This window comes from Calonectris borealis, chromosome 1, assembly GCF_964195595.1.
Source record: "Calonectris borealis chromosome 1, bCalBor7.hap1.2, whole genome shotgun sequence".
In the NCBI taxonomy this organism is placed as follows: Eukaryota; Metazoa; Chordata; class Aves; order Procellariiformes; family Procellariidae; genus Calonectris; species Calonectris borealis.
The window spans coordinates 25925201-25952222 of record NC_134312.1 but is presented as its reverse complement, the minus strand read 5'-3'; the positions used below and the strand labels follow the sequence as shown (position 1 = coordinate 25952222).

Sequence of the window (27022 nt, the reverse complement as noted above, 5' to 3'; positions counted from 1 at the left end):
ATGAAATTTAACATGAGCAAGTGTCAGATTCTGCACCTCGGACAGGGTAACCCTGGTTATACATCCACCTGGGGGACGAGAGACTGGAGAGCAGCCCTGTGGAAAGAGATCTGGGGGGTTGGGTTGATGGCAAGTTGAATATGAGTCAACAGTGTGCCCTGGCAGCAAAAAGGGCCAACCGTGTCCTGGGGTGCATCAAGCATTGCACTGGTGCAGCCCCACCTTGAGTACTGTGTGCAGCTTTGGGCGCCTCAATATAAGAAGGACATCAAACTATTAGAGTGTGTCCAGAGGAGGGCGACCAAGATGGTGAAAGGTCTTGAGGACAAGACTTACGAGGAGTGTCTGAGGTCACTTACTTTTTTCAGCTTGGAGAAGAGAAGGCTGAGGGGTGACCTCATGGCAGTCTACAACTTCCTCAAGGGGGCAGTGGGAGGGGAAGGTGCTGATCTCCTCTCTCTGGTGACCAGCAATGGGACACGAGGAAATGGAATGAAGCTGCATCAGGGGAAGTTCAGATGGGACATTAGGAAAAGATTCTTCACTGAGAGGGTGGTCAGTCACTGGAAGAGGGTCTTCGGGGAAGTGGTCACGGCACCAAACCTGTCAGAGTTCAAGGAGCGTCTGGACGACGCTTTTAGTCATACGGTTTAGTTTTAGGTAGTCCTGCGAGGAGCAGGGAGTTGGACTCGATGATCCTTATGGGTCCCTTCCAACTCGAGATAGTCTATGATTCTATGATTTATTTACCCCAAGACTGAATGTTTGTAACAGCAGCAGTAACTGTAAATGAATAAATATAACTATCATGAGGAATTTGCAACTCTTTAAATGCTAAATCAAGAGAAATGTCTGATTTATTCTGTGAGCTTTCTTAATCATACATTTCTGGATTTTTATATGTGGTTGGAAGCCAAATAACCCTGTTGCAGCCATCCAAGATGTGTCTTACAAGCATGAGACCGTATGAATATCAGTATTCAGTAGATTCAGTAGAGATGAATTCTTTTTTCAGTAGCTCCTGTGTAAATTTGAAATAATCCAATTATATTATATTTGCACTAGCATTATTCAAACCGTATGTTGACACTTTGCTGTTTTAGAATTCCTCACGGTTTCACGTCAGAGCACATGGACTTCAGGGTGGCACATGAGGAGATTTGGGCTCTAATTCAGAAAGAATTTTGAAGAATAAACATGAATGAACAAGAATAAACATGAATTCTTTGCAGACGAATAAACATGAATGAGCACTGTCTTGAACAGGGATATTTTCTTACATCATGGCCATGACCTTAAGTAAATGGCTAACTTCATCTCAGTTTTCCTATATGTAATGATGCTTGAGCTTTGTAAAGTCCCTTAAGATCGATAGGTTGAAAGTGTAAAAAGCTATTAGTCCACTATTTCAAAAGCTTTCAAAAGTATGACACTAAAATCAAGATTGTTTTTCTCCAGAAAGCGAACACCATTCAACAAATATAAAAGGGAGCGACTTCCATAAATTACAAAGACAGAGGAGGGGGAAATATAAAGCAGTTAAGATTCATTATCTTTGTGTGCCATCTTCTATGAAACACAAAGGAGAACGAGTAATACATCAAGGCAGATACTGTCCTACAGCCTTGGAAGGAGCTGTAAAACTATCAGCAGCAAGATTCAAGATACAGACACTACATGGCACTTCAACAATGAGTAGAATATCGTTTTCTTGAATAAAATGCAAATGAGCTCTGAAAATTCAGGTCATGACTAAATCAAATTGTTCCTCCTGAAGAAAAGTGAATAGCACACGATCTGTCCTTGTCTGTGATGTACATGATCTGTCCTTGTCAGTCATATCTGTATTGTGCTTATTTGAATCCCAGTTGCTGAGTTCTCAAGCTCTGCAGAGGAGCAGACCTGTTCCTTCCGGACAAACTCTCTGTTTCTCATCATTCTTTGTAGGTGTTTGATTTTAGAATCTAGGGTGTCAATCACATTAAAGGACATTTTAAAATCCACAGTTGCAAAATGTATGGCAGGATTCTTACTATAAATGAGAAGTTTCATGTCCCCAAGCATCTATATAAAACGAACTGGCCATTCTTTTTTACTGAAGGAAGAATGCGTTAACTAGACACGTACCAGATAGCAATGATGGCTTCCATCTGAAGGTTGATTAACATGTTGACAGGAGAAAAAGAAGGATGGGCTTTGCTCAACACTGCTAAACGTTCCCCTTTCGTGACACATGGATAAGAGAGAGGGGAGGAGCCAGCTCTTAAACCTTAACTCAGTGGAACAATCATTGTACAGAAGAAAAACATCAATGATTTGTAATAAATTGTTAATGTAATTTGCTGCTCTCACCAAATTTGTAAAGAATTATGAACACAAAGGCAAGTCAGAAAATCTGTACAGGGCTCGAGAAGTAACATATCTGTAAAACCACAAGTTAATGCACACACTGAAAATTCATTAGATATTCATAAGTGAATACTTATCAAATAGGGAGAAATTTAAAATCAGTAACTTTAGATTGAAATAAGGTATGTAGGGATCAATATTATTCCAAGGTGTAAAAAACAAATATTATTTTGGATGCTTCAGACAATAAGGCAGATAATTGTCACAAGATTGATAATTGTCACAGACTGAAAATATCTGCCTTGAGGAAGTTGGTACCATTTCTGCCAATTTCTGTTGCTGGACCCTACTGCCATACCAGCACAAACTTAGCTTTCTGTGAATGGACTCCCAGCAATTCCTCATGCATGCTCCCAGCTGACAAGGTACCAGGTAAACTGCTGACCTGAAAGACGTGATACTATTTTCACAGGAAAATAAACAAAGTGGACGTACTCTCCTGGAGGAGATCTTTGCATCCTTCTCTGCTTTGTGTAAAGCTGTTACAGTTTTTCACTGTATTATCACCATTTAAAAAAAACCCTGATCCACAGAAATTCTGCTTCTGCGGTCACGAGTAATGTAACTCTCAGGTCTAACATGGCGACAGTTCCCCAGGCAGTGATCTTCTGCAGAAGTTAGGATACTCTGAGAAACTCAACAACTTGACCAAATTCAGGGAGAGTTTGAAGCCATGTCGTTAGACCAAGAACAGAGATTTAACATATTTTTTCTTTGAAGTTCCCGTGTGAGGCAAAGATTTGGCATCTTGGACATTTACAAGTAAACTTACAGGTGAACAAATTCTTGTGAACCAATGTACTGATTACTTTATCTATTGCTGGAGTAACTCATTACACCTCCCCAAGTAAACAAAGTTGGTTTTGAACAATACTTATTCAAACTAAATAGAAAAGGCTTAGCAATTTATTTGTATGCTAGTCTCTCCGGAGATCAAATTTTGAATAGCCTCAAAATTAGCATGTTCCTATAATGGTAACTCTTTTGGAGAGTGTGATTTCTATTTATTCATTGCTTCTGCAGTATTTTAACTATCTGACTCTAATTTTTTTTTTTTTCCCCAGGAAAACAGGCTGCCTTAGAGCCATTTATTTTGCTGAACCTTTTGCCAAATGCAACAGACAAATATTACACTTATAATGGGTCTTTATCAACTCCTCCCTGCTCTGAAACAGTTGAATGGATTGTGTTTAAAGATACCATTAGTATTTCTGAAGACCAGGTAATTTGTTTAATGCATTAAAACCAAACAATTGTACATAATGCCAAAGAAAAGCATATTGCCATGTATATGGTAAAAGCTCATGGCATTCATTGCCAGCCCAACAACCTACCTTTTCTTTTATCTAGTTATAAATTTTTCATGCAGCTAATAAATTAGAAAGCCTATATATTACTTGAGTGTGTTATCTTTTCCCTTTTTTAGTTCAGGACTAGATTCTGAGTCATTCCTTGCCTTAGATGGGAGTAAGAACACACTTCTTAACTCTGCAGGCTGTCTGGACTTCTAGCCCAGATAAAGAGGAGTGCAAAACACTCTTTCCGTACTCCCCCAGCTAAATGGTGGTGACTGGGCAGAGCATAGCTCCAACAGCAGAGTGGTTGAGAAATACAGGTGGAGTAAACCATTAGATATACTGCTGGTACAGAGGAACAAAAGTTCAGTGCCACCTGGGACAGTTCAACTGGGGGACTTTACCCAACATCTTTTCCCCAGCGTTTTTGCCTTTTAGCAGTATCTGGTTAATTTGTTATGACTTCTGACTTCTTTTTTTCCTCAACTTTTCTAGTTAGCTGTGTTCTGTGAAGTCCTTACAATGCAGCAGTCTGGCTATGTTATGCTGATGGACTACCTGCAAAATAACTTTCGAGAGCAGCAATATAAGTTCTTTGGGCAAGTGTTTTCCTCTTATACTGGACAAGAAGAAATTCATGAAGCAGGTATTTACTGAATAGTCATTCTTCTCTTCACAGGTTGAAAGACAATTTTCAGTAAAAGATTCATCCTAGTATGAAGATACTCATTTTAAATTGTGTAGAAAGTAGCACGCTGTATTATTACTCATAAATCTATCACTTCAGAGAAAAAAACTAGCAAACATAAAACGTGTCAGATTAAATGGAGTGGAAAATTAAATGCTTGTCTTGACCAAACTTCAGTGAAGATCATGTCAGTTCAAGCTTTCTTGCACTGCCCTTTAAGTGTTTCAGACTTAAACAAAGCTGCCTTTTCAGGGGCTGCAAGAGGATTTTGTTTTACAAACGCATTTGGTTTTTGTTGTGTTATATGGATGCTTTTCCAACAGAGGCTGAAGTGAGGTCACCGAATTCATTTCACATAGTCTGCTGAGAAAGTGATGAATGGAGAGAATCCCAGAAGCCAGATTCTGTTCTCTGTTTTACCTAAAACCTCAGGGAAGTTTGTGAAGGTTGTATGACCAAAACAGTACATTATGTAATGGGAAACATTATAGCACTAAATATGGAAGTTGATGACTTCTATACTCACAAGCACAGAAGAATCAAGAGTAAACAAATAATTTTGGGGCATTTTGTGGCTACTTGCGTGGCGATACCTGTAGATTCTTAAACTCATTTGCACTGAACTCTGCTTAATTAGACATAGACAGATGACTGAAGCATGTGGTGTAGGTGTTCTCCAGATTAGAAAGAAGTGTGGTTTCATTTTAATTCGCTTTGGTTGGGTGGATTTTTTTTTTTCCTATTGGAAGGATCCTGTGTATGAAACTTGTGTACAAGCTAGGGGATGTTCATCATTCAGAACTGCCGGAGGGCTGGGTCCCCTGCACAAGTACATCACACTGTTTCGCCACAGTGCTGCACAGGATAGCTTTACTGCTTCATTTCTATAACCGGTCAGTGACACTTCTGTTTTGACTTCAGCTTGTCATGAACTCCTCAGATATGTGCCCAGGATATGAATTTTTTTGCATTGGTCTAAGCCAAGGAATATCTGTTCTGGCAGGGTTTTTTTGTTTAGGTACTAAGTGGCACTTGAAATTTTGAAGCTTGGAGAAGGAGTATGGGATTGACCTGCAGCAGTCAAGCATATTATCACAATTAAATAAATTTCTCTTTCCAAATAGACTTACAACGGACATTGTTGATTTGGCCTAACTTAAAGAAAGATCATTCTTCCCCAGATCCCTCTGTTTAATGAAGGTCTCTGAGAGACAGGTCACTGTAATAGAGACCACCTTTTCTTATGTCCATGTTGTCAGAAGGAAATGAATCTTCTCAGTCCTTTATAAATAGGAGTCAATCTACATTGAAGAAATGTCATAGGCAAAGTACCTTTGAAGACAGAGACTGGGACTTCTGCCACCTGCAATCCACTTGCCTCCCAGGTGGTTGCACTACAGCCATGACCTTGGCCTTGACCCTTCCGCTCAGTCACTGCAATAGAAGGAAGCTACTTTCAGCTGTGCCACCCTAATCGAGATTTCCATAGAGGCTGACGAGAAGAAAAGCTGGATAATACTGTTTAAGACAGGCGCCTGCTTCCTTCTGTCCACTCCATGCGCTGACACCTGAAGGAGCTTTCCATGTGCTGTCCCAAAGCAGTGTGTGCATTAAAACTGCATAGGAGATTGCTTCCAACCAGTCCCATTTCTGCACTGTATCAAAGAGAGATTCTGTGAATTTTCTATCTTAACTGTGAGTTTGGTATCCATACAGATTAGGAAAGAGTGTCCAGCCTAAAGATATTAGGATCCTTTTCTGCATTGAGTTATACCATTTAAAATTAGAATGCCCTTCCGCTTCATGTAATGATAAAATATGTTGTAGAGCATCCAAAATTTCTGTGTGCGTAGACTTGTATAATACCGAACAAAGGGGTTTCAATCTACCGAGTTTAAGACAAAAGTGTCCTGCAGTCACATTACTGTGGCAGTGAACACATGTAGTATTTATGCCAAACTAGGTATTTAAAGTAACAAATTGTAGGTTTGGCCTACAAACAAAACAAAATTCTGGTTTGGCCATAAACAAGGAGGAACAGAAAGGGATCACTAAAATTTCAAGTCTTCCTGTATATATATTTCACATTTCTGTTAATATTTATGTGTACTATGTAGATGCAACAACATCACGTACACATACATATAGATATTTATGTACACACACGTATATATATGCACACAAATGCAATTATAGGATTTGTTTAATGGAAAATATTAGAGAAGCATTTGTATTTTCACCTCCATTTTAAGAGAAGGTAAGTAAAAAGCCCTAGGAATCATTAAACTTAAATGTTGAGATGTAAAAACTGTAACATGAAGGCCTAAGTGCCCAAGAATAAGTAGGCTTATGTATTTCGTATTTAATATTGCAAAGTTCTTGTAGTCAACAGAGGAAAAATAATCTTTGAAATCCCTTTAGATGACAAAGAGAAATTACAAGAGTGAGTCTTACTCAAGTAGATAACTGAAAAGTTATTTTGGTTTGTGAAACTTAGAATCCCAATTTTCTCCCATTGGATTCAGTGTAGACTCTCATTAGGCAGTAGGATTAAGTGCTTGATTTATTGCTGCTATTAATACATGGCAGATCTTAAGTAGAGCTAAGTTTCCTTAAAAGGGCTAAAAGAATCTTTCTATTCAATTATAAACTAATTTCAGCAATATATTGTCAGAAATTTTCACACAGTGACAACCTCAACATTCTTGGTGTACAAGCGCTGCCCTACTGATGACACGGGAGATACTTCGTTCCCTAAGCCTGCCTAGCGATACGTGTAATTTTCCTGTGTGATATGTATGTATGCATATATGTACATATATATTTAAGAAGAAGATTAAAATAGCTAATCCTTACAGACATGCTTGAGGATTCAACTCAAAAAGCTCTTTGAAATTGTAATGCTTTATCTCCACCAGCCTCAGCTGGCATGAAAATCCATTTATAATAGAAATCATTGTTTATTCCTATAAACCTGAGAACCATTGCAGTAGCTGCTGGGCCCGTTACATAACTTCCCATCCGCTCCACTCTTCTAGCAATGCCCTGCGAGTAAGTGCAGAAACAATTCTTGTTGATCTTCCTGGATTTAGTAAAGATATGAAAACCAATGGGTTCTTAAAATTCAAGACTGACAATATGTATTGGTAAAAAATATTTGTCAGCCTGTTTTCCCATGCAAAATACAACTGTGTAAAGATGAGCAGTTGCTTTAATTAAATTCTCTTGCAAGAGCAGGGGTAAGGACTCGAGCCTTTACCATTTCACATACCACAGATGACATAAATTAGCTATAACCATTCTCAGATTCTCTCAAGACATTTCCTCTTGTGCAAGATACTTTATACTGACATAACGTGATGGGTGCAGGTGCCCAGGCGCTGGCAGCGGGGCTGCGGGGCGGCCTCTCTGAGGAGAGGCCGGGGCTGCCCCGTGCCGGACGCAGCCGGTTCCAGCCGGCTCCAACCCACCCACCGCAGGGCACGGCTGAGCCCCTCGGCCAAGATGGTGGAGCCTCTGGGAAAACATAGTTAAAAAAGGGTAAAATGCTGCGTGGCAGTGAGGAGTGAGGAAAAAACCTGTGAGAAACAGCGCTGTGACACCAAGGTGAGAGAAGGAGGAGGGGAGGTGGTGCTCCAGGTGCCAGAGCAGAGATTCCCCTGCAGCCTGGGGAAAAGACCATGGTGAAGAAGGTTGTCCTGCTGCAGCCCATGGAGACCCCACGCAGGAGCAGGCTCCTGCCAGGAGCTACGGCCTGTGGAGACGAGCCTATGCAGGAGCAGGTTTTCTGGCAGGATCTGTGACCCCATGGGGGACCCACACTGTAGTAATCTTTTCTGGAAGGACTGTACCCCATGGAAAGGACCCACGCTGAAGAAGTTTGTGGAGGACTGTATCCCGTGGGTGGGATCCCACACTGGTGCACGGAAACAGCATGAGGAGGAAGAAGCAGCAGAGACAAAGTGTTATGAACTGACCACAACCCCCATTCCCTATCCCCCCTGTGCCACTTGGGGTGGGGAGGTGGAAGAGTCAGGACTGAAGTTGAGCCTGGGAAGAAGGGAAGGGTCGGGAGAAGGTGTTTTTAGTTTTGTTTCTGTTTCTCACTATGCTAGTCTGTTGTAATTGGTGATAATAATTTTGCCAAGTCGAGTCTGTTTTGCCCATGACGGTGATTGGTGAGCAATCTCCCTGTCTTTATCTTGACCCATGAGCTTTTTCATCTTATTTTCTTCCTTTGTCCTGCTGAGGAGGAGGAGTGAGAGAGCATCTGGGTGGACACCTGGTGGCCAGCCAAGGTCAACCCAGCACACATATATACTATGCTGCTCCATCATAGAGATAGAGTAGACCAGGAATATTGAAGAATTACTTTTTGCCACACACTGTGACAGGGAGCTGAAAAGCCCTTGAATGTCTTAATCTAAATGAAGTGATTTCACGGCTTCCACAACTGAAAATCTGGATTTAAAAGATAAAAATCTCAAACCCAGATTCAATTAAAAGTAGAAGCAAGCAACACATGTGGAAAAAAATTCCCTGAGTTACCCAGTGCTGCCTCAGAACTACACCTAGTTTTATTCCAACTGTGTCAAGCTCAGAGAAGCTTAAATCCAGGCATAAATTTTTATATATAAATATATCTGGATAAGCCAAATTTGGGCAGCTTATAAAGGTCTTTTTGTCAAGAACACAGCCCAAGTAGTTTCTGACAATGATTTGGCTAATGTACCTTGGTGCTCCCTGATGATTCAATTCAGTTTAGATTAAAAACTTCTAAGTTATATGGGTAGCATTTTATTCCACAGAAGAATAAGCAAAGATAGGTGCATTACCATGATCTGATATGCAAAACCAGCATCTGAGTACTCACCTGGGGAAAGCAGAGACCTGAATTCAAGCCCAGCAGGGTCTTGAATAGATCTCTGACTTCCTGTGAATAGTATTTTGCTGCTTGAGACTTGTAATCCAGTTGAGTATCTGTGAATTCAGACTAGCAACAGACTTGAGAACTCCCTTTCTTCAAGTCTCTTTGCCCAGATTTTCAAAGTCCATATCAGAGCAGAAGTCTTTAATTAGGTAAGCTGATATGTGAACGCCTCATTTTTCCCAGTCCCTGGAGAGGGAGAACGGGAAAAGGTAGGAGCAAAGTATCTCTGTATTATTAAGATTGGCAGGAAAGGGAAGGAAACAGCACAGGCAGGATGAAGAGGCATCAGAAGAAGGGCAAGAGACAACAACTTGGGAAGGAGTTGGTGTGAAATAATATGCAGATGACTGTCACGTAGGAATATTGTGGGTGACTGCTGAGATGAACAGGACCAAGCATCAAAAGGAGGAGAATAAAAGGGAAGATAGCTTTTTTCTTGAAAAAAAAAAATTTGGAAGAACTATCTGGAAAAGAGAACAGAGTGAAACGGAAATAAGTAATATTGGAGACACCAATCTTCCATCTTTAAAAGTTTTATAATATTGCTCAGTTAGTCTGAATACAGTCAGAGATTTCAGAACCAAATTCACTCACAGACAAAAGAGAGGAAGGGAGGAAAAAGGACAGTAGAGAAGAGTTTGGACAGGGAGAAGCTTGGTACTTATACTACGAAAAAGCATTTTGAGAGATATTTTAAACAGCTTCGAAAAGAAGTAGGTGAAGACTGTTTTGATTAATTAAAAACAATAAAATCAGAGTTTAAGTCATCTGCCTTAATGCTCAGAATTGAGAAGGGAATTCTCTTTGCTGGTCTAATGATTTCCTTTTGCCATCTGGTGGAAATGGGGTGGAATGACAAGTTTGAGGAATGGAATGGAATGTACACAACTTGAGATTTTTTTTTTTTCTTTAATTTGCTCTTCCTTTGCATCAATTAAAAGAATTCAGAATAATGAATAAAATGGCGTGTCAGATACAAAGCACAGTAGGTTCAAAGCCTGGCAAGCTACAGAATTCAACTAAATTACACAGACTAATACTGGCTCTACCATTAGCTCACACACACAAAAAAAAAAAAGAAAAAAAAAAGTCGCTGCTTATTTTCCATTGACTAGCTCAGACCAGAGCTGCTCAAAACTGCCCACCTGCTTACAGAGCGGAAGAAACTGAGTTTTTCAAAATATTGAGGTTTGAGTGCCCTCCTGTGTTCAAGTGGCAAATTGCAAAGTTAATGGAAAGATTTTTTTTCCTTTTGTTCAAAAATGCAGTATTGTCCACCAAAAGCGTTGCAGTATCATAGTGTTTGCTTCCTTTAAGAGAACTCCAAATAATCTACACTTGTTTTCTTAATTAGCTAGACAGATTGTTTTGCTTGCTTTTGCTAGATACTCAAAGTTTGTTTTAAACAGATTCTGAGATTTGAAAAATACGTTTCCTCATTTATTTCAAATAGGGAATGATTATGTAATTACTTGTGCAAAAGTCAAGCTAAAAGTTTTGTAATAAAAATATATCCACCTAATCATTTTAATATGTAAGATTTAATTAAATTGTTAAAAGATTCAAAGTAAACTTCATGTACTTTGATCAGTGGTTTTGACAAGTCTGAGAGATGAAATAAAGGAATAGAAATGAGGTAACAAATGAAGCAACAGACTGAATAATATGCCTTTTCAGTACATATGAAAGCACACATGAAAGGAAATCCGGTACATGAGAAAGGAACTTCCCAAAAGCTAGGGCAGGGGCAAACAGCATTTCAACCGAAGTGCAAAAACTCTGCAGTTTCAAAGAGATAAGAAGAGGGATTTATAAAAGGAAATGTCAGGGACCCCTGGCCTTCATTCTGAAACATCAGAACAAATCTAGTTGCTGTGCTTTCAAGTTGGGAACCAACTTGTTAGTGACCATCTTTGACAGTCATCTCCATTCTTCAGTGCTGTGTCTGGAGACACGGTTCACTGCACCAGCAGGGGGGATGATGAGAGCAAGGAAGGAGAATGGGGTCTCAGCCCAAGCCCAAGCCAGCTATGAATGATGCAACTGTATATGATGTTGCTTTATTTTTTCATGTATCACAACTTACTGGTCATTTTTCAGTGAGCTTCAGGTAAATAATTTACATTTTCTGCTAACGTAACTTATTCATACAGGTTAATCTACCTTTGACCTTGTATATTATTTTTAAGCCACATACAGGTACTTGGGCAATTTAAAAAACAAATGTCAGAGTCTCAGTAAATTTCTAGGACACTGGTAATCAGTACATCTGTATGTCTACAAAAGTATCAAAAGGTTCAGCTTACTTGAATAAGATGAAGAGAGTATTGGAAAGGCTGGAAGCCATGCAAGAGTAGCTGCCTGACTAGTCTTCTGGAGTGCAGGTTCCAGGCTCACAAAGAAGGTGTGCGTGAGCCAGGCCCAGGACTGCAACAGTCTGATCAGACTTCTTCAGCAGATGTCTAGCTGGTGCCTTACAATATAATAACATGAAATCACTACCTGCTAACCTAATCATTTCTTAGCCTCTCCCTATTTGCCTTTTGTGTCTTCTTTAAGTACTATAAAAAGATTCAAACATCCTTGAGAGGAAATTCAAGTGCGATAGGTTTACCTTTCACCTTTAAAAACAATCTACTGTAGATTACAGGCTATTAGAGCTGGTGAAAGAGTGCACCTCTCTTCTAATGCTACTCTGATAGACCCATAAAGACAGAGTAAGAGAGATTTTTCATCCCCAGGACTTGTATAGGAATCTTTATGTTTTGTGTTTTATATTCTATTTCTTGGGAACTGGATATTAATATTTCACAAAATATGGTATAAAAAAGGGGGCAAAGGGGACTCAGTCCTCAAATTAACTTGCTTTTGAAAATCTAGTTAAAATACTGGTTCTGTTTATAGTGCATGGCATCTCAGATATTTAGTGGAAAGCTAAAAATGAGGCACGTGAAAGAGTTGCATTAGTTTTCTCAAAATCTTAGTAGAGTCATTTGTACTGTTTAATAAATATCATATTCTTTCCTCTTTTCTTTCTTCCAGTTTGCAGCTCAGAACCTGAAAATGTTCAATCTGATCCAAAGAATTATACTAGTCTTCTTGTTACATGGGAAAGACCTCGGGTTGTATACGACACCACAATTGAGAGATTTGCTGTCTTTTATCAACAGTTGGATGGAGAAGACCAGCCTAAGCATGAGTTTCTGACAGATGGGTATCAGGACTTGGTAACTGTAAACTCTTCCAGTTTCATACAAAGGGGTGATGGCAAAACACTCACTGTTAATTATCTTAAGGGATTAAACAATAGCTGGGAGCTGATTCAATAAAAAAAAAATTACTTCTTTGGCTGCAGCTCACAGAAGCTGTACTTCATTTTTTGGCTGTGAAGCCACAAAGGCAATTAAAAAAAAAAAAAAAACCTCTCTTGCCCAGAAGAGAGAAAGCTTTCGCAGATTGCTGTTCTGATTTGTCTATCCCCAAAATTTTACGACCATCAATCTCAGAGCTCCTTAGCGATAAAGCCCTTAGTCAATTAATAGTGATCTGTACTTCATTGCTCGCTGATGTGCAAAGAATGACCTACACAAGCAACTAATAAGATTCAGTACAATCAGACTGCTATAAATATTAAGTTACTTCATGGTATTTTACTAATGTGATCTGTTCCTCTAACCCTCTTTAAAGACTCATAACTTAGCAGAGATAATAATGTTATCTAAACTAGTGTTCAGCATTAAATAATAACATAGTTTGGTATACTCCATGTAAAAATTCACAAGATTTTTTTTAAAGTTGACTGAAAAACATTTGTGCAATAAAATATAAAAAGCATGCATTAGAGCCTAGAAGAAAGGAGCTTTATGGTTCATGTGAAAAATGTGTTATGGAAAAATTAACATTTCCAAATATTTCATACTTATTTGCAAGTAAATGATTAAATATGGTTTTTCTTTTAGGGGGCTATTCTAAATAATCTGCTGCCCAATACAAGTTATGTTCTTCAGATAGTTGCTGTTTGCTCTAATGGTCTATATGGAAAATACAGTGACCAAGTCATTGTTGATATGCCTTTAGAGGACCCAGGTAAGTGGTCTTTTGAGCTTAGCGATCACTTTTAGCTGAATATCTGTATCTGAAGAAGTAGTTTGTTTGCAAACCAGTTAAAATGCGCGACTATCAAAATATGCTAAAAAGAAATTTCAAAATCACTGCAGTTAACCTTCAGCATGTTCTTCGCTACTGATATTTTACATGATGTAATTCTCCATTCCTTGTAAACATTACCTATGAAAGACTGCATGTTAATTTTTTTTAACTCTAAAAATATTCTGAAAAACACCTACCTGATTTCAAATCTCACAAGTGTATCTTTTAGCAATATAATGTAGGGAAATAAAACCATGTTTGGTATTATTTCTCTATGGTTCAAACATCTTCCCAAAATTAATCCACACAGCCAAAATATTAAGGAAACAAGTAACAGAAAGCCAATATATGACTTACAAGTCTGTATCAATTGATTTTGAAATTTGATTTCTTATGATTACTTGGAGTTTGATTTCAAAGAACTTGCGGTGATGGAATTCCCTTGCTTCTTAATGCTGCCTCGCAAAAAATCAAAAGGCCTAACAAACAGATCTTACTGATTTCACAGCCAGATTTACTTCTTCCGCCTGCTGGTAAATATGAAATAATTTGAAACTATAGCATGAAGCTTGATCTTGTCCTTAATAATTCCTTAAATTCTGTGGAAGTTTTAGCATCAGACCCAGTTCTTATCAAAGTGAGCGAGAGCTGTGTTTTTAATTAAGAACCCTGTAATTAATCATAGGAAAAAACCAAAGATTTTCTGATCATGCAAGAAACCATTTTTTATCTAAGGGCCTGGATTCTTGTTTATTTATGGATTCTGTAAGTTCAGTTTTACACTTCATTAAGACTGTTTAGCTACAGCAAAGCCCTCAGCAATGTTATGATGTACTTGGGAAAACAGGTCAGTTTTTCATTTCAAGGGAACCACATTCCTTTACAACGAGAAACAATACGATTCTCGACAATCTCTATGGCATGAATTATGAACTAATAATGGTAATAAGCTTATAATAGTGTGTTTTTGTCTGAAGGAGGGGGACGCAGGCTCAGGTATAGTACATATAAATTTTCAATAAACATTTAACTTGTCTTTCAAACACAAAGTATTAAGAAGAATGCATTTTTGGATGCATATGCTAGTATCTACCAGAATTTTCCTGTTTCTCTTCAGTTTTCTAAGAAGTTCACGACAAGGTTCTGACATTCAGCCTGACATTTCACTTTTCTGTTTATCTTTTATCTACCTCTTAGATACTATATTCCTCCACTTCCTTTCCAGAATTTGGTGGTTTTGTGTTTGAAGATTTTCTCAGATGAGATTTCATGTACATACCCCCATGTCCATTTCTACATGGAATGACAAATAAGCAGCGTAGTGTTGTCATTATCAAACAATAGTCAGTTCAACAAAACAAATTAGTGCAGTGCTGCCATCACAACTTTAAAAACTCGGAAAACAGACCTTGCAACAAAAAATCCAATGTGGGTAATATCCATAGGATAACCCACCTTACTACTGCTGTTGTATCCCTGCTGTAAGGATCAGTGAGACTTGGTTGCATACCACCCTGCTGTGTGCCATGGCTCCTTTTGGAAGGAAATGTGGATGCAGAGGCAGGGAGGGAGACGGCAGCACTCTGGGACTGGGTACCCACGGAGCCAGCACTGCAGGCAGCACTGCGCAGTGCACCTGAGGTGCGAGCAAACACTGCCGGGGAGCAAACTCAGCAGGAGGACGGTGGGGTGTTTGGCAGTCTACAGCTGGCCAGCAGCGTAGATAGAGCCACTGATCACGGCATCCCTGTGGTACTTCTGCTGAAGTCAGCAGTGGCTTTGCATTCATTTCAGTTGAAGGGAGAGTGAGGGCCTTGCTTTGGAAATACATACTGGAAAACCCAGTTCACCTTCCAGTATATCAGCAGAAATTTCTCTGAGATTTGTGTACTCAGACAAGAGAATTTGGTGCAATATATGTTATATTTAGCAGTTCTGAGTGAAGGTCCAATACTCTTGTGCCTTTTTACACAGACACACCACTAGTTTCTTTTTGTTAAAGAAATGAGAAAATACAATGCAAGGATACCTAGGAGGCATAACACTGTAAAGATGTATCTATATAAAACATGAACAGGTTATCGTAACTATGAAAATGGTATTTTTGTGTTTTCTGTCATTTGAACATTTAGATGTCTCCTTAATGTTGCATTAAAGCAGATTAATGTATATTCTTATCCTGAGTTTTCTTGTTTTTAAATAAAGCATTGTAAAGAGGGGAGTTAAATAATCTGCATATCAGAACTGTATAAACACCTGGAGTTTTTTGCAAATTTCAGACAGTTCTGAAAATTTGTAATAGCTTCAGGTCTACCTAAGGTTTTTTCTTCAGTTTTCCATAAGCTTCGAAATTGAGGAAGATTATTTCAGGTCAAATGACGTGTTTCAGGGCTATTTTAAATTTTAAAAAAAAAATAAAATGAAGGAGAAGTTTATAAAGAAAAGTGAAATAGCAAAATGAATATTTTGCGTATTTCAGAAAAACTGTTTCTTTGGGATGCTTCCTATCTGAAATGGACACAAAGTTACTAAATGTACTTTGTGTTCTTTTATTTTGACGCTTCCACAGCCGTACATCTGAAAGCGCTGGATGAGGAGAATTCAGGGAAATATCCCTCCCATGTAATTAGTATGATTACTATGGGTGAACATTGCTCTATAAATAAGTTTTATAGATACTGTCTTAATCCTGGATATAATTTTAAAATATGAAAAAAACTTCCATTCATTTCTAATATTATTGTTTATTTGCATACTTACTTTTACTAATTATTTACATCTGAATTAACTGTTGCAAATATTGCAAATATTTTCATATTTAATATTTTAATATTGCAAATGTTAAACAACAGAGATATGAGAATGTAGATATCTAATGAGAAAGATTTGTTCAGAGCAACTTGCTGGTTACTGCTATAACATCAAATTGGTTTTGTGATCTGCTTTATAGATCTTGAGGCAAAAGGGGATTTCTTGGAGCTCCTGCTTGTGAATTTATGAAAGAAAAGTTATCTTCACCATGAAGACATGAAATAAAATTGACTCACATAAAGCATAAGCTAAAACTTTCATTTGCAAGAATTACTCTGAGTAAGCCAGTTTAATTAAGATGAAATTCACTGCAGTCACCTCCAGATCAATTAATCTTCATGTTAAGAGCTAAAGTGAGGCATGAGTCATGCAGAAGCATTAGGTGGGCCCTTTTTCAGGAAGAATTCTGCCCTTGGAGTGGCCACTTTTAATGAGGGAAGTTTCAGTACACTGTGCAACACAAATCTGGTGTTCAAAAAACTCACGACCATTGTTCTAGCTTTTTCCGTTTGAGAGGCTTGCAAGAGAGAGCGTTCTTCATGCTTTCTCCCCACCCTGTCTGCCTGCCTCCCCTATGTGGCTAGTGAGCGCTCTGCAGGCTCCGGGTGATCCACAGACCAGGTTTAAACCCTCTTGTTTTCGGCAGTGCTTCGTAAGAGGAAGGATCTCTTTTGGGCCGTGCTCTCTGCCCCAGTTTGTGGAAGCCTCAGGAGCTCTGATATGACATTGGGCAAATGATCATAGTTGACACCTCTGCTCTTTGGGTTTTTCTTAAACTGTTCAGAGTGGCAGCCTGTCATCTTGTGATATAGGGTGTGTGCACATTAAAATTGTTTCCAGTTCATTTTCATTTAGTAAAAGTCACCGGATGCCCTAAGTGATGTAGCTACACAACCTCCATTGAAAATGAAGGGAACCATGTACATAGTGTTTTAGTCAGCTTTGATAAACCTTTATTTACCAATTTTTCATCTGCTGTTAGAATTGGATTTTGAATAACTAAGTGTGTGCTTTGACTCTCTGGATAACATCTGTATAGCTCTGAAAGTTCTGCAGTAGTTTGTTGTGTAGTTAATACCGGTGTTACACGCTTTTGCTGACACAGGAAATGAAAAATAAGAATATCTCTCTCCTTTCATCTTCCTTTGTGTAGACTTCAGTTGGTGTTTATCAAAAAAACCCATGCTAGGATATGACTCTCAAATGCTGTCTCCTGCATGGCAGCTCATGCTGTCAGTATGCTTTGTGAGGGTCTAACTATGCAATTTCTTTGTAACTTGTCTTCGTGATTTTTGTCCTAAAAAACACTAAGCATATCTTAAATGTTTCATTTAGGGGATGCTTTTTTCTAATTTTGTACTGATAAATGTAGAAATCTGAAAATTAATTTAATCAGAAGAAACAGTCTTTACTTCTGTTCTTGCCATGCCATTTATTACATAAGACAGTACAGAAATGAAAACAGTTTATGTTGTGCACGTTATTCTACAATTATAAATCAGATTATCTTAAGAGATTTTTTTAAACATTTGCATTGAACGTAAATGTAGGGAAACAGTTATTACCTTTTTTGTCTTTGTTCTATTGTTTCTTCATTTGTCATTAAAATGGACTATGAAAAGCCCTTTACAAAACTTTCTAACTAATGATTTAATTATTTTATTTTAAAATGTAAGCTATAGAATAATCAATATGTGGTTCCAGAAAAAATAAATAAGCTTGTCCATCAACCTACATCAATGGGTTGTTTTTTGGAGGGTGCGGTTCTTCTCCTTGGTTGGGGGATATTAGCAGATTTCTGTAATCCCCCATCAAATCAGAAACTCAGCAACAGGATTAACAGAACTTCTATAAGTGTATGTCACTAATGCATTTGAAAAATACATTTTCTGTGACCAACTAAATTTAAATAGGCTTTGTAAAATGCCTGAAGATTTAGTGGTGTTAATATAAATTTTTTTTTATGTATGTTGATGTTTCTCCATGGAGACAACAGCAAGAAACTGTAGTTTTCTGCTAGTGGAATTTGAGAGCACATACCCTACTGTATACTCTAGCGCAATTTTTCTGGTTGAATCTGATTAAAGCTCAACTCAAGAATAGTGACCACAGAAAGAATGGGTAGCATTTCTCTGTATAAAAACATTTTTCCGAGAAGTCTATTGAGTACATAATACATGGTATGGGTCTACTGTGGGAAGACTTTCAAACTAATGTCCACAATATTTAATACATATCATTGAGAAGCCAGGGAATGTCATTATCTCCTCCATCCCTTCCTCCCCTCCGCTCCCCTCCCCACCCTGCCCCGGAGCCTCCTAGGCTTCCAGGAGTCAGAGGTAAGATAATTTTTCTCTATCTTGTTAATGAAAGGTTAATTCAGTACTTGGTAGTTTAGAAATGTTTGTTACAAAAGAACAATTTATGAAGATTTTGTGCAGCATTGTTTAGTCGAAATATTTTTGCATGCTGTAATCTACAAATAAAACTGTATGAGCTTGTTAGTTTGATAAACTTTATCTAGTGTATGTTGCATATAATACATCTCAATTCATTTTGAAAGGTAGATATGGACAGACCAAAGAGAATGCAAATTAAGTCATAGATCCCCATCTGACTTTGCAGAGATGAGAAGTATAAAGTTGACATCTTTATTCTAGTGTATTGAGGAAACTTCATTTGGGAATTTTGGAAGAAATGCAGACATGGAGCTCTGTGTGATGCTATTTTTAGAATCACTCCCAAAGGCTAAGAGACTGGCATTTTCCCTTAGTGGAAATCAGCTCTCAGAACACTGCTAGCGCTGGTGTACAGACAGCACTACAACATTGCTTAGGAGAAAGCCTTAGGAAGATTCAGAAAGGGAATGGACCTTTCTGTGGACCAAAGGAGCAGTAAGATGAGTTAATGCTATGGAAGGGGTATTAGATTTCATCACTGGAGACCTATGCCAGTTCCTACCAGAGATTTGTAGGTTCTTGCAACCTCCTTTGAAGCCTTTCTTGCTGACCACCATCAGAAGTACGATACTGGATTTGGCCAAAAAGACAGAGAGAAAGAAGGTGAGAGACTACCTCTAAACTTAGAGAGAAGGATTTTCACCTGGGCTGTAGAAGATTCATTTCTCGATCCTGCTTCAACTGTTATTTATTTATGAAAAGTGAGGAGGCCTCAAAAGCCTTTAGAGTAGTTCTTCGCAGAGTGGCCAGTACCTATTTATTAGGGACTTTTTGTGGGATGTGATACAACTGGGTTCATGTCCTTACGTTAAATCAAGTGGAGTGGGAGTTTGAAAAAGGCCTTAAGCACTGCACTCTAGGAAGGGTGGGTGTCTTCGGTCTGCCCTGACGGAGGCAGGCAGCCTACTGCATGCTGAATATGATGGCATGGCTGTTGTGCTAGTACCTAACTCCAAGCCTGGGTGCACAAATGAGGAATTTGCTGTATGAAAATTACAGAACAGATCATTTTACAAGAATATCTTCAGAGCTTTCAGATTAAATGTAGGGAAATAGTTGATTGCCTGACTTACCTTTTTTCTCTCTTCTGTATTTCTGCATTAAACTGTACTTTCTCATAGAAAACGTTCTCATAAACTTGGTTCTCCCTGGCCAGGATGTGGTTCCTCAGTGCAGATCCAACATGTGCTGCAGTATCAAATTAGAGCCACGCAAAACTGTTGTGGCTGAATGTGTCCTGTCTAGATGAACATTGCTACCCTTAGAGCCAGTTCTCAACCCGGTGGTTGGCCACTTCTCCAAACACAATCCTATAAAGCATCTTAGACTGGATCTCAATAAACGTGTTAACTAATCAGTTGAGTCCTTGCAGAATTAGTAATTCTGTGAATTTAAAATGTTGGATGATATGGTGTGTATTTTTGTTTTATAGAAGCTGACCTCATTCCTGAACTGAATGAAACTGAAGAATATGAGGTATAGCATTCATTTATTTTTAAGAGAGTATTTCAAATTTTAAGAGAGTACATTTCAACTAAATTGAATTGATATTCTGTGAAAATTTACAAAACTATGTCACCAACTGAATGTATTATCTGCATTTATATATACATACATATATATGCATATACAGCCTTCTCTTTCAGCTATATTTCTCCCTAGATAACTCTAGAGATACCTCACTATATAGTTCTCTGGGGCGGAGGTACAAGGAGAAGTAAGGAATATCTCAGGATATGCCTAAATATTTTTGAAAATGGGGCATCAAGTTACTGTCACCTCTGAGTGAAGACTGACAAAAATGTTCATTTAGCAGAATCAAAGCTATCACCCAGTGTTAGGCTTTTTAGTGTGTTTAAAGAGAAATGTGACTTGGGCTTGCTTATGATGGTCTTAGCATTCAGTAAACTAAAGGGAGGAAGGCAGTTGTGCTGAAGAATGAGATTCATATATGTCTGCTATCAGTGTGCTATTGGTTGAATTTAATAGTTAGTCCAAAATTCTTGGAGGGTCATTTTCTCTTCTTCAACTCAAGTTAGATTTCGCAGTATAACTCTATTTTACACAATTTTGGATGTTTTTGTGATAACCTCTGCAGACTTCATATTTGGTAACTAGGTTCCTGGTGTCCCAGCAAGGAGAGAGGTGAAAATATCACAATGAAGTTTTTAACAATCTCTAATACCAATTTTACAACATGGACGGTTCCTTCAGTAAGACCTATATTTGTATCAAGTAATCCCTCAGAATTTTTATTTTATAGTTTCAATCTATGACCACGGTATTCTCACTGAGTGGCAAGTCCTTGTTAGTTAAATAGATAGCCTGTGCATACCTATCTATCTACTTACCCTCCCTTGTATTTGTGGACGCTGAGTAACCAATAATACAATTATTTCTCTGTTGATGTAAGCTCTGTATCTAGATGATTATATTGTATCTGCCAGGACAGTAACTGAGTGCCAGTGAATATCAACTGATTTTACTTGAACCAAGAAAGTTTAAAAGTGCAGGCATTGCCCTACAGAAAGTAGATTTTCAGAAACAAGGGCCTGTCCAGTCCAGTCTGGGTTGAGGACACACAGTCTAGATGCTGCTGTCCCTACATTTTAGGTATTTTGCCCTTGGAATGAAATCCAAACCTGAGAGTCATGTCTGAGGTATGTTATATTGTGCGAGTGCACTAGAGGTACAAAAAAGGGACTGCAGTGTGAAGCACGGCTCTAGCCTAGTGGTTAAAGCCCTCACTCTGGCGAGGCTGGATAAAAGCTAACAACTCCTATTAGCCGAGTGCCCCAGTTAATAGTTTATTCAGCAGTGCTTCATCTTGGGCACTTTCTTTCAAAGGCTGTTGATCTTACATTCTTCTCTCTGCTGTGCCCTGTTCACTTCAGTGCAGGAGTGGGACATCTACTCAGTCTAAAATATAGTAGAAACTGAGGATTTTTTAGACTGATAACCGTCCCTCAGTCTCCTGTCTTCTAGGTGTTTTCTCTCAACATTATGCTTTTGAATAAAAACAGGCGGGTATTGCCACCACATCACCAAGCCAGATCTTCAAAAGAGAAAGGAGTTGCAACTGTATTTTGCGAGAGGCTCTGTCCTGCTGGTGTCTCTTAGGGCTATGCGTGCCTATCAAATCAAGTCCCTTCAGAAACTGAACGTGCCCCTCATTCCAGTTTGCAGAGTTGTGCTCGGACAGGTTTGGTTCTGGTGCCGTTCTAGATGGGGGCACAGCACAGCGCTGCGGGTGCTGCTGTGTCTAGGTCAAAACGAAAATGCCTGCTAAGCAAGTTAGATAGTTCCACATTACGTTTTTTGATTTGGGGCAGGGAAAGTTGGAGAGGGGATGAAAAGATTTGAACTTCGATCTTCAAGGACTGCCTAAATCCTGATTGCATTTAGGCATGTAATTTTTCTTTTTTTTGGATCTGTCCTTAAAAGTCAAAACTGTTAGACAGATTTTTCAAAAAGTATCATTATTCATGTTCAGCAAACAAAGGGTCATAAGAGGGACTCACTCACAACACTTGTGAAACTGTTACAGTCATGCTGACCATCCTGAAATCTTCTTTTCCAGAAAACTCTGACGACTCAGCAGATTTAAGGACAGGTCATAAATATATTTTACAAATTCTGTTGCTATGACAATTTAATCAACATCAGGATATTAGTGCAAATCTCTAAGACATTCTGATAGCAAAACCATTTTTTCATTAATGTGCACTGCATATACGATTGCATTTTATTAGGAAAGAGGTAGAGCTTTTTTAATAAAGTAAATAAATACTATGAATGGTTTTTGTCTCTCAAACAGAGTAGAAGTAACACAATATTTAAGAAGTTGTTGTGAAACAGGATTTTTTTGTTTGTATTGCAAATAAGTAATATTTTCAAGAGAGAAGAGGATACCTGTTCTTGCAGCTAAATATTTTGCTTTAAGACCAACAGTCTTCTCAAGTGTTGTCTTGTTTTGCCTCTCTTGTTTTTATGGAGCCATGAAAATGTATTATTGCAGTTTTGGTTTTCGTTTGTGTACAGTGTCTATAAGCATTTTTAATTGTCTTCGGCTGTGATATTTTTTCGAAGGATGAAGTTGATGAAAAGGAAACAGAGGTGGATGAAGAAACTGCAGTGATTCCTAGCACTGACAGTACAATTAACCAAATGAGGAAAGATTTCCAGGTGACTACATCCAGCTACAGTCAAGAAAAAATGGGGACAAAACCCAGTGAAGCTAAAACAAATAGATACTTAACAAAAGAAGAATTGCATGGTAAGGATGATGTTTTCAAAGCAGTTTATTACCCTACTTCTCCACCTGTTAGTGAAATTTCTGAAGAAGAGGAAGATGCTTTTTTGGAATCCCGAACAATTACTGGAATTCCTCCTCAACTCATTGACTCCACCAAAGGCATAGAAGAAGAATACATATACCTTTCCTCAGGCACTGAACCAACAAGAATAACCACTACTGGCCATAGTGACGAAGATTTCTTATTGTCTCCTTTTAAACCTCATCAGGAATCTGATGACTTTTGGAGTTCGGTTCTTACCACTTCTTCAGCACAGTTGCTTACAGAGGAGACCTCCCAAGAAGACACCCTTCCTTCAGGAAGCCCAGATACAAGCATGCGTGATGTTCTTTCCCAAGGCTCCATTAAGTATGTTTCAGAAGGTGTAGCACCCTCAAGCTCTGACGAGCCTCCAAAGCATACTTCTTCCACTGATGGAAATTTATGGTTTCGTAATGCTACAGATTTGACAACTCAATCTATTGATACATCGGATAGCAGGCAATTGTCTCAGACCAGTTACACTGATGCTTATGTAGAGGGATTAAAGCCGGCTACAGTGCCCTATTCCAGCAGCCCAGTGGTTTCACAAGACACTTCAGATGCGGATTTAGAATTGCCACATTATTCTACCTTTGCTTTCTCCTCTGCTGAATTATCACCTCACTCTATCTCTTCAAGCTCTGGAGAATATGGTTCTGCTTCTGCTGCCAGTGAGGTACTCTCTCAGACAACTCAACCAGTCTATAATGGTGAGATACCTCTTCAACCTTCCTACAGTAGTGAAGTGTTTCCTCTAGTCACCCCTTTATTGTTTGACTCTCAGATGCTCGACACTACCCCTGCTACATCAGATAGTGATGTGACCTTGCATGCTACACCTGTATTTCCCAGTGTTGATGTGTCATTTGAACCCACCCTGTCTTCCTATGATGATGTACCTTTGCTTACATTTTCCTCTGCTTCCTCCAGTAGTAAAATGTTTCACCGTTTGTATACAGTTTCTCAAATGTTTCCACAAAGTGCTACTCCAGCTGTTGCAAGTGATAAGGTGTCCCTGCATGCTTCTTTGACATTGGCAGAGGGTGATACATTAATACAGCCAAGCCTTGCTCAATATGCTGATGTGGTGTCACATCAGACTACTCATGCTGCTTCAGAGACACTGATATTTGGTCATAATAGAACTCACATATTTTCTCAAGTTGAACCATCCAGCAGTGATTTAAATATGCATGTACTGTCTACAATGTCTGAACTTCCTTATGCTTTGTCTAGTAACGTGGGCTCCCTCCAAAGCTTTACTGTTTCCTATGACTCTGCAGAATTTGTGCATGATTCTGTTGACGTATTTCGTCAAGATCCTTTATTTAGCAGCTATAACAATGTACTGGTGCATAAACCTTCTTCTGTAATGTCACAAGCTGATACTTTGCTGCAGCCTACACGCTCTCTATCTAGTGGTATGGATTGGTCTGAAGCATACTCTGGTAGTGAGTCCCTTTTGCCTGATACAGATACTTTGACAGTACTTAACGTTTCTTCCTCTGATTCTCTAGATGAAATTACGTATGAATCATCTGGGTTTAGCGATGTTAATAAGATGCTTCAAAAAGGTGATGTTATATATGGAGATGAGAGAGAGCTGCAAATTTCCTCTTCTTTAAGTGAAATGGCTTCCAATGCTGAAAGTAAAGTGATACCTGAACTTTCTACAGCTGTTTCTAATAATGATGTAATTAAGCAGAATACGTCTCTGCAAGAAAGCCCACTTCCTGTTTCTAGCACAAAGGGAATCCTTCCAGTCTCTCTTGCTTTTCCCACTACTAAGATATTTGATCATGATATTAGTAAACTTACAGAAAATCACCTTTCCGTTCAACCTTTGCATGTTACAACTCCAGCCTTTGATGACACTTTGCTTAAACCTATGCTTAGTGCAAGCTCAGATCAAGCTCTCTCTGCCCCTGCTTATAGCAAAATGTTATCCTCGACTCAGCCGTACTTTTATGAGACCTCAGCTACATTAAATAATGAAGCATTACTGCAGTCCTCCTTCCAGTCTTCTGGCAATGGCACTCTGCTTAACACAGCTGCAGTTGTGCCTAGTGATCCAATATTGGCTGAAAGCTCCAGGGCTCATAAAGATAGTTCTACATTTGACCAAATATTGCATCAAATGGCACCAGGTTCTGCTACAACTGAAACCATGCTGCATTCTACATCTGCACCTTCCGTTGCTGATATGTTGTCAAACACTTTTAGTAAGCCCACAGCGTCACTTCAAGTTTTATCTGTTTCTTATGCAAGTGAGGAATATGTTTCATCCAGTTTGTTTAACAGTGAAGATGTTCGGCAGGTTATGCCTTCATTGTACAGTAGTGATGTTTCATTCCAGCTGACCAGTTTAGAAAATACAAATGCCTTTCCCCCCGAAGCAGCGAATGCCGTAACTACTCCCTTCCTAACAGGTGATACATTACCACATGTAGCTACTCCTGCAGACAGCCGTATCTCTTCAAGTATTTTTGAAAGAAGTGAGGCTGCCAGTGTCTCTTCAAGTTCTACACTTGGTTTTGATCCTGTTCATATGCCTGCAGTTGTTTCTGATTCTGACGTGTCCATTCATCACACTCTTCCTTTACCAAATGTACGTATTTCTGTTACGGCTGTTCCTCCCAAAAGTGAGATCCCTGTAACTTTGAGTAGGTTGCTGGTTCCTTCTAGAGAATCCTCTGGGTTGTCTCCCAGTATCATGTCCAGTACCGATTTGTGGCCTTCTGTAGTTGAGGATGACTACGATGAATATGATGATGGCTTCCCTGTAAGTAACTGTATCTCATGCACTTCCCATAGAGAAGCTCAGGATATGGTAGTAGAGGAACAAAATACAAAGGTAAACAATAACAAGGATCAGAGTAACCTAATTGTAAGCTCACATTCTGAGAAACCTGAAGAAGAAGAGAAAATTCCGACTGCTGCATCAGACAGTCAGATCAACCATGCCACGGACAGACGTAATTATACATCCGTACCGACTTTCACAGCGAGTGTGATACCTAAGAAGCGCAACGATCCAACAGTTTTGGAGAACCACATTCAGACTGCTAGTGTCCCATTGCAAAACACATCAGAGTCTAAGTCTTGGGCTGTTCTTACAAGTGATGAAGAAAGTGGTTCTGGCCAAGGTACCTCAGATAGCCTTAATGATAATGAAACTTCAACAGATTTCATTTTTCCTGACCTTAATGAGAAAGACACTGAAGGGGCAGTTGAAGCAGGTAACTCAGAATTGACTCCTGGATCATCACAGTCATCAGCCTCATCTGTTACTAGTGATCACTCATCAGTATTCAACATCTCTGAGGCAGGTTAGTTATGGATAAGTCTAATGAATACCATGGAAAGCTATGAGGGGATACTTTTGTGCCATAGAGAATGAGAAGGTTTATCTACGTATAATAAAAGGAGAGCATAACAGTGCCAGTGGGTGTGATTAAGGAAGCACTGGGGAAGGGGGTGCATGCTGAGCTGGCTATCTGGTGAATGCTACTGCTGGCTACTTAAAACTGCACCTGAAATATTCTTCAGTAAGAAGATTCATGCTCTGCTTTTGGATAGATGCGTACTGTCAGCAGAAGTTGGGTGGTGCACAATCTAAAACCAGAATTTGTTTCAATGTTAATTGTTTATTTTTCGTTTTAAAGGTTTAAGAGGGATGTAACTTGTCTGTACAAAGACAAGTGCTGTCCTTATGGAAATACACCAGAGGAAACCATGCCTCTGCCAGAGGAAACATACCTCTGAGATTCTGTTTTTTAACTTAGAGCAGCACATTTCCTCCTCGTGTTTTCTTTTGTATTTTCTAAGATGTATTGAGCAAGGAAGAAGATGCATCAGTTTGATTCTGATTCATCTTAAATCATAAAAATATTCATTTTCATTTTTACTCTGTATGCCACCTTCAGATTTCAGTGAGATGCAGA

At 38.9% G+C, this 27022-nt stretch overlaps 1 protein-coding gene across 3 annotated transcripts in view; it reads left to right on the top strand.

Moving 5' to 3' along the window:
- The window catches only part of PTPRZ1 (protein tyrosine phosphatase receptor type Z1), a 140664-nt gene that overhangs the window by 79527 nt on the left and 34115 nt on the right, over window positions 1–27022 (top strand). For 2 of the 3 annotated variants that reach the window (XM_075146895.1, XM_075146886.1), the window contains exons 7-12: window positions 3474–3631; window positions 4200–4350; window positions 12365–12549; window positions 13282–13408; window positions 20174–20217; window positions 22831–23788. In XM_075146895.1, the coding sequence (XP_075002996.1) occupies window positions 3474–3631; window positions 4200–4350; window positions 12365–12549; window positions 13282–13408; window positions 20174–20217; window positions 22831–23788 (1623 nt within the window). Of the gene's footprint in view, window positions 1–3473; window positions 3632–4199; window positions 4351–12364; window positions 12550–13281; window positions 13409–20173; window positions 20218–22830; window positions 26408–27022 lie in introns of all 3 variants that reach the window. The other variant, XM_075146875.1, reaches the window with a different exon arrangement.